This window comes from Cinclus cinclus, chromosome 19 (assembly GCF_963662255.1).
Source record: "Cinclus cinclus chromosome 19, bCinCin1.1, whole genome shotgun sequence".
Lineage (NCBI taxonomy): Eukaryota > Metazoa > Chordata > Aves > Passeriformes > Cinclidae > Cinclus > Cinclus cinclus.
Window position 1 is genome coordinate 5,064,511 of NC_085064.1, and position 7,872 is coordinate 5,072,382.

General features: G+C 49.0%; 1 protein-coding gene across 3 annotated transcripts; it reads right to left on the bottom strand.

Moving 5' to 3' along the window:
* Positions 1-2,919: 2,919 nt before the first annotated feature.
* EXOSC2 (exosome component 2) lies at positions 2,920-7,061 on the bottom strand. 3 transcript variants are annotated; one of them, XM_062505551.1, is made up of 9 exons: positions 6,937-7,061; positions 6,751-6,852; positions 6,623-6,668; positions 6,274-6,363; positions 6,099-6,164; positions 5,883-5,951; positions 4,859-5,035; positions 4,560-4,688; positions 2,920-3,719 (listed from the first exon to the last, which is right to left on the bottom strand). In XM_062505551.1, exons 1-9 carry the CDS (start codon positions 7,059-7,061, stop codon positions 3,639-3,641), a joined length of 885 nt encoding a protein of 294 aa, XP_062361535.1. In that variant the 3' UTR covers positions 2,920-3,638. The 3 variants fall into 3 exon arrangements, with proteins under 3 accessions (XP_062361535.1, XP_062361537.1, XP_062361536.1); XM_062505553.1 differs by lacking the exon at positions 6,274-6,363 and having other exon boundaries at positions 6,937-7,053; XM_062505552.1 differs by lacking the exon at positions 5,883-5,951 and having other exon boundaries at positions 4,859-5,026; positions 6,937-7,053.
* Between the last annotated feature and the right edge of the window lie 811 nt (positions 7,062-7,872).

Sequence of the window (7,872 nt, forward strand, 5' to 3'; positions counted from 1 at the left end):
ACTCAGCAGTTTCTCCAAAATCGTTTCCTGTTTCCCAGAGCACTGCTGTATTTAATGTGGGACAATACACAGGCAGATGACTCAGCTGGTCACTCCAAAATGTCACAGCAAGATACCTGCCTTCTTCCCCTTCCTGTACAGTATTACATTTTCTGTCCCCAACCCTGCTGCCAGTTTTTGTGAGCATGACTCTCATGCTAAATTTGGGAGTTGCCCAGTAGATTCAGAAATTGTTGGAGAAGACCAGAGACAGAAAAGTTGTGCGAATACAGAATAAGTTTTAAAAAATTAAATAAGTAAATAAGTAAAAAAAGTTTAAAAAAAAAGCTACGGAGTGTTTTTTCAACCAGGCCCATGTACATCCTACCATTTATTTTTTTCCTAAGAGATACTTCAGTACTTTTTCTGTTTACCTCGCAGTAAATGTAGGTTCTCATCCAACAGCTGCAGTGATGTTTTCTCCATAACAATATCTTAAAAGCTTCAACCTCTTCACCAAATAGTAAAACTTAGCATGTTAATTAACAGTCCTCAGGAGCCTGAGAGAAACATTTCAAGATGTCTCTAATCTCAGTGGGATTTCAGTCTCTTCTCAGGTCCACACAAAGCTTTTTATTTGTACCACTCTCAGCTGAACAGCAAAACTGTGCACGGCTGGTACAGAAGTAATGCAATAAGCAGCAGTAATTGGATTAATAACCCATTAGCACAAATTTTAAATCTCAGTGGTTATTCCTAGGAGTAAAGGAATTCTTCCTAATAATACATGAACACTGGCACCAACTAACAAGAAAATTCTCATTGCAGATGAATGATGTTGTGCTCTCATTCCTACAGGCAACACACACCAGCAAGGGAACTTGCCAGCTGCACTTCTGAGCACAACTGCACCAGGTATTAACCCTGGAGTAAGCAGCACGGGAGGTGCTACAGCTGCTTTACAAAGAGTGTCAGACACTGGTGAACAAAGAAATCGGGTTGGTCTGAGACATTTTAATGCCTGCATGAGCTTTTTAGTTCCCCATAGAAAAATGAACACTTACTAGGTTTCTCCCACCCTGCTTTCAACTACTTCTTTTTTTTTTTCCCCTTAAACCAGAGAAGCCATAGTTTCTTCCTTTTCACCCTACCTGCTTAGAAGTTGTCCAGCAAAATCCCACAGACTATTTCAAGAATTTAAGGGGACACTGCTGTTGCTGGCTTGTTACCTGCTGGTTTGCAGAGCTGTGCTGGATGGGGTTGCAGGAACTGCCAGCAATGACCTTGCTGAAGCCTTGTTACAGAATTTAGGTCTTGGCACTGCACTGGCTGAATGTGGAAAGACCAGTAATCACCCCCTCATGGTCACAGGAAAAATACTGAGACCTTTGGTTCCCTCCCATCAGGAAATGACCCCTGCACTGGCTGAAGGTGGAAAGATCAGTAATTACCCCTCATGGTCACAGGGAAAATACTTAGACCTTTGGTTCCCTCCCATCAGGAAAGATCCACAACAAAACCTCACCAGCTGGTGTTCTTGGGTTTAGAAACAGAAGTGCCAGGTATTGAGGAATAAGGGAACTGGATAAGTCATGTGCCTCCCCCATTTAACACATCATTAATGCCAAAATATCAGGAATCCTGCAGCAAGCAGGAGGAATCAGAAAGCTCAGAGCTGAAGCAGTCCAGATCTTGAGTTGTTTCTTAGCAGAAATCCCTGAATCTCTCCGTGGCAATAAGATAAACAGCTGTTAAACTACAGCAATTGGGTAAGGGGGTGAGAGGGAAAATACTTTTTTAAGTAAAAGATGTAGAGGGCTGCATCTGCAACCTGCTAAAGGCTTTCTAGCCTTTTTGAACCAGTCCTGTCCATGTTCATGTCCAGGTGTGTGTCATGTGGCTACCAGCAGCCTCGTGGAGACCTGAAAGTGTCACCATCAAGCCTCGGTTTTCAAATTTCCCCAGACATCTTAAGGATGTAATTGTTGCAATAATTATTAGGCAATCCTCTTAAAAATAACAGTTCCCAGGTTTTGCGTGAAGCATTCCAGCAATACCCCCAACAAGTTCAGTACTATTTTCAGAGGCAGCACGGGCAGTTGTGCAGCAGCAGAACGGATTAGCCATGTCCTTGCTTGTCCTTAGCCCCATTATGTTTTAGGATGTGGGCAGCAGCGCTGGTGGCAGCCATCCAGGCCCTGCTGTTTGGCAGGGCGGCGAGGCGGAGCTGCTGGCCAAGGGAAGTGCCACAAACACGATCCAAAGGTGCCATCTAGTGCCTGCTCGGGACCACAGGGAGAGCAGCCCGAGCAGGAGGGACAGCAACGAAGGAATTTCTCGTTCCCAGGAAAACACCGAGCAAAGAATTTTCCCTGGTGCCTGGGGCAAGACTGCGAATTTCCAACTGTGAAGTTGGAACCAGGGACAATTGGGGCACATGTTTCATCATCCTTTTTTAAGAATTACAGTGCTGTGGGGCAAGTATATATTTGCAATACAAATAGATAAAATGCATATAAAACAGCTTTAATACAGAACGTGGAGCTGAGAGGACTCTCCAGGGAAAGCACCACATTCTGCACAGAGAAATGACTGCCAACACCTCACTCAACATGTCCACCTCTACCCACTGGTCTGAAGAACTTCATGTGTCATACTGGGCTCCCTGTCATCCCCCAGTCACCTCTGCTTGACTCACCTCTCCATGGGATCCTGCAGGGAGGCAATGCTTAGAAAGCCACTGTGAACACCAGGCAATCCTTACAGAGGAACCCTGTAAGGGCTGAAGAGGAAGGTCTAGTTCTGCTGGGGTGAAAGGCAGCAGCTGAAGGGGAGGTAAGACAGTGTAACCATTCCAAGTGTCCTAGGGCAAGGAAACTTGAGCCAACCACAGCTCACAAGCTAGCTAAAAATAAGCCAATGCACACACTGCTGAAGGACTGATTTGTTTCAAAAAATTTATTGAAATGTAAAATACTTAATACAAAATCATAGTGGTGCCTCCTCAGAAGTGGAGCTCACACCTCAGGCATAAAAAAAAAAGACCAGCAGGATACACACAAACCAGGAGACTGCTTGTCCACAGCTCCTGGCTCATATGGACAGTGACAGCCACATCCTATCTCATACCCCTGAGACATTCAAGACATGAACAGCCAAACCCAAACTGTGGTTAGCAAGGGTGTGGATACTCCTGTTCTCTAAACACGTGTGCCTGGATTTATATCCTTAAAAAAAAAAAAAAGGGCTCTCAGTCAGGGGACAAACTGGCAGATCCCTATCGAGTAAATTAAAATCCAAATACTCTTCTGGGGAGAGAGAAACATCACAAAACATATGCCTTTCTCTCTGTCATTCTGCACAATGTTCTGGGGCACTAGACACAGCAACAGGTGCTAGGAGACATGTCCCAGTTGCACCTGAATCATTATAAAGGTCAGATATCAATTTTTCAGGCCGTTGCACTAAAAGGCTATTGTACTTAAGTACTACTTTGTACTAAAAAGACACAGGAGATATCCTAGGAATGAGGAATTTTGGTGGTTTCTGAAGGGTGGAATGAATGTTGGGAACTAGAACACTGGAAAAAACCATGTAATACTGAGAATCAAAGCTGCCATGCTGGGATTTCATCAAATGACTGCTTCTGGCCATGTGCCCTATCCCTCCAAATCCAGCAACCTCTGTCGAGCTTCCAGAACGATCTCCTCTGTCACCTCAGGTTTGAGAATGTCCTTGATCTGCAGTGGAAAGAATAGCAATATGAGCACCAGGAATCAACAACTACTTTTGCACTCTGTGGGGGGACAAAGGTCCCTGACACATGGCAGTGACCAGCAAGGGAGCTTAGAGGTGGGAGTCTGTGGTGAAAAAAGACCTATGGCAGAGGGTCCAAGGCAAAATTAACTTTGCCAATTGGGAATTCTTACAAAGACAAGAGGAAATCAAAGAAGAGGTTACTAACCCTCCTCATCTCCCCTGAAGGATACAGACTGTATTTGGGAAGGGCAGAGATGACTTAAACACAGTTATATTTCAAAAGAACACCTGATTGGGAATGAAAGCAGAATACAATTCAGATCTCATTTATTTATGGGAAGAGAATTGCTCATGATTGTACTGTCAGGAATCACAGTGAAAAGCTGTACAGCAAGAGGTCAAATGGAGGCAGCCTTCCAGCAGTGCAGGATGTGGATACAGACATGAGACTGCTCTCTGTACAATACATGACAATTGCTTTTCCATTGCTTCACAAAATGCACCGTACCCTCATACAATGCCAAATTTAACACTGTTTTCATAGGAATTAAAGGTCCATAATGCCAGCAAGGAATACACAACATCTATCAAAAAGGGGACTGATCTCTCTTTAGGAATAGTCAGACTTTGCCAGAGGCAGAACCTTTCAAACTATCCCTGAAATTGTGCAAGGTAACTTAGGTTATGCAGAAGGGGAGAGTTTGTACTGTCACTACAGGATGCCTTGGTAAGTTGAAAGGAAACTCTGACTTCAGCAGCAACTGATGCAGCCTTTCTGTTCCCTCCCCTCAGTGTGGAATAAACACTACAGCTTCCTGTACCTGATGAGGAAGGGATGCTTCATAGCAATACAGGATGCTGGTGTCAAAGAGCATCATCTTGTGAGTAACCAGAGCCACGATGCAGTTTCGGAGCCGTGAGATCACCTCCCGGTCAGACAAGGGAACTGGCTGAGGAAGGACAGAGGAAAAGGGATGAATGCACAGTGAAATAATGCAAGTAGAAAAGCCCTGCTGTGAACCTAGCACAAGATCCAGAAAGTGTCGGGTTACTCACGTGCCTCTGACTGTCAGACCAAAAACCATCACTGGTAGAAGGCTCACCTTCCCTGAACACTCACCTCCAAGTTGGAGGTGTAGCCTCCAGCCTCATCATCCTTCTGCTCTGGAGTTGGGTAGATCCAGATGAAGCCATTGTTGCCAAGGATCATAGATGCACCACAGGGCAGGTCATGGAAATGGGTCTTCTGGCGTCTCACAAGGGAGGGAGAGACCTGAACCAGCACACCCTGGGCAAGCTGGAGAGCAGACCACGAGGCTCAGCGTGAGAGACATCATGAGGCACCACAGATAACACCAAGTCACTGACATACACTTACTCCATTCCTGGCCTAGGAACAACTCTGTTTTAACACCTTTTCCTGTGAAACAGTGAATATAAAACCTGCCTGCCTCTGGGAGCACTGGGAGGATTAGCTAATGCCTGTGCAGCCCTTTGAAGATGAAGAATACTCTAAGTGCTTAGCACAAATGTTAATAATATCTTGATCGTAACTACACATCAATCATCCCTGCAGAAAAACGAGGAGTCAGAGGCCAAATTTAGCAGAACACTTTCCCTTGTAATCCAATCACTGTCCTTCACCCTTTGTGCAAGAAGCACACTTCCCTTTCATCTTTTAAGTGCTAATACCCTTGGTCTGGTAATCCCAAACTGCAGCCTACACTCCAATGGCCCCTTGGCTTATTTCAATGCTCAAAAACAGAGATGAATGCCAGTTGCATAGAGCCTAAAATAGAGCCGTGAGGAGAGGAACAAGTCACAGGGGCAACAGCCAGCAGAAGAGGAGCGAGGAGATCTCTCCCCAGGATTTAATTCCCAAATGGCTAGTGGGGGAAACAGAACAAGCAGGCTGAAACTGCAGACAGGGAAAGCAGTGGATCAAAGGGTAACTCAAGGACCCTCCTCTGTTTGGTGCTCCCATATAGGAGCTGAGTCTTCCTGTCCTGCAGGAATGGGTTATAAAAACATCCTGCTCTACTCAGAGCTATTTTCTTAAAAAAAAAAAAAAAGCGTACAAAAGGCTTTATACAAGTCAGCTGGTGCAGAATTAACCTGGGATCAAGGGCTTTGGAATAACTCACCTTCCCGTACTTCAGGCTCCGGGTGTGCAGTGATACAGCCCCATCAGAAAATATAGACTGGACCTCTGCCTGTTGGTGCCACTTAAGGAAACAGGGTCCCTAAGGCTGCCCAGTGCCACCCCAGCAGAGCTCTCCACCCCCAGCCAGGCCAGCCAAGCTCTCCCTGTTCTTCCCACACCCTTGTCTCTTCTGTCAATGAGAGCAGCAGAAGGATACACTGATGAGATCCCCTTCCTGCAGGTAGTCCCTCATTGCAAGCTCATCTTCTGCTGATTTCCTTCTCTGAAATATCACAAGAAAAGTTACATGTAGCCCAGAACCAGAAAATCCATCAGTAGCTGACTGTGGGGGACCTTAAGATGCCATGCAAAACACAGCCAGCTACACTCACCAGCTCCCCACCAGGTAAATTTATAGACGACAGCAACAGGACTGAATCCAGCCTGGAATTTGTTTCTACTTTCCATCGTTTCTGCTGAACCTAAGGGGAAAAAAGCCACCCAAACTTATGGGTACACACTCAAAAATTGAACGGGAGCTGCAGCTCACCAAGCCGCAGGAGAGGACAGCTCCTCTGGCTTATTCCAGCCTCATCCCGGTTAAAATCCGCACGTTCCCCGTACCCCGCGCAGGGACACTGATGAGTATCAGTGTTTTAGAATCCCGGGAAGTGCATAGAGTCGGACTGAGCCACAACCACCCTCCTCCTCCTCGGCACCGCGTCAAACACGGGGCCTTACCTCCGTAATCCTCCCGACCACGATGTCGCCGATCTCGCCGTTGTACCTGGCACAGAGAGCGGCGGTCACACACCTCACCCTGCCGAGCCGGGCCCGCCGCCGGCCCGCGCCCACCACGGCCGCCTCACCTGGCCTTCAGCGCCCTGACACACACCAGCTTGTTCACTCTCTCCACCACGCCGGCCACCGAGGCGATCAGCTTATCGTCCTCCACGTAAGTACCGTGGCCCCTGCGGAGAGAGAGCGGCTACCTAAGTACAGCCCGAAGCCGCGCCACCCCACCGCCGCCGGCTTCTTTCCGCCGCTGCCCGCACCTCATGTATCCCGTGTCCGTGGTGATCGTGTCCCCCGGTGCCACCAGGTGCTTCTCGCCGCCCCGGCGCGCCCTGGAGTCCAGGGGCGCACGGACCGCCGGCAGCCTCATGGTGACCGCCGCCATCTTGGCCCCGCCGCACGCGCCTTCCGCCCGCCATGATGGCTGCTGGCGAGAGCGCGCCTGAGGGCGCGGGCGCCGCCATCTTCAGTGAGGGCGGCGGGGGCGGTGACTGGGCAGCCATGTCTGTTCCTGGCAGCGAAGGGACTCTTGGGCTTCGCCCCGGCGGAGCCCAAGGGGGGGGAAACCGCGGCCATCTTTAGTGCGGGCAGGGTGTGCCGCTTTTCGGGCAGCCCCCGGTAGTGACCCGCTCCCCCAGAACCCGCCCGAAGAACCCGGGAGAAGCCAGGGGCTTCCCCCGGGGCTCACCGGGCCCCACAGCCCCGGCCGGGCTGCAGTTCTGCGGGTTGAGGCGGAGAGCAGCACCCCCAGTCTGGGTGCCCCTCACACAAGGTGTCCCCCTGAGGACAATCCTCTGGTGGCCTCCCCAGCTGGCCGGTGCTTGTCTAAAACAACCCCTCGGGACTCGAGACTGACCCCTTCCCCTCGGCCGAGCTGTGCCTGCAGGAACCGATGCGTCCGTGGAAAGGTTTTATCCATTCCAGCGCCGGTTCGGCTCTCAGAGCTGCGGAGGAAATGCCACGGGCAAAGCAGCCCGCTTATGTCGCTTCCTTCCATCGGGGTTTGCACCTGTATCCCATCACAGCCCAAAATATGGGCACTAATTCGTGCAATGTATCACAGTATATCAGTAGCTGCGGCTTCAAGGAAGGACTGTACAAGTTCACTAGGATAGGGACTAGTTGAATCAGCAGGTACAACCCGCTCTGGAGTGATTCAGCACTTACCCCAGCTTCCAAACCTGAAAAAGGGCTTC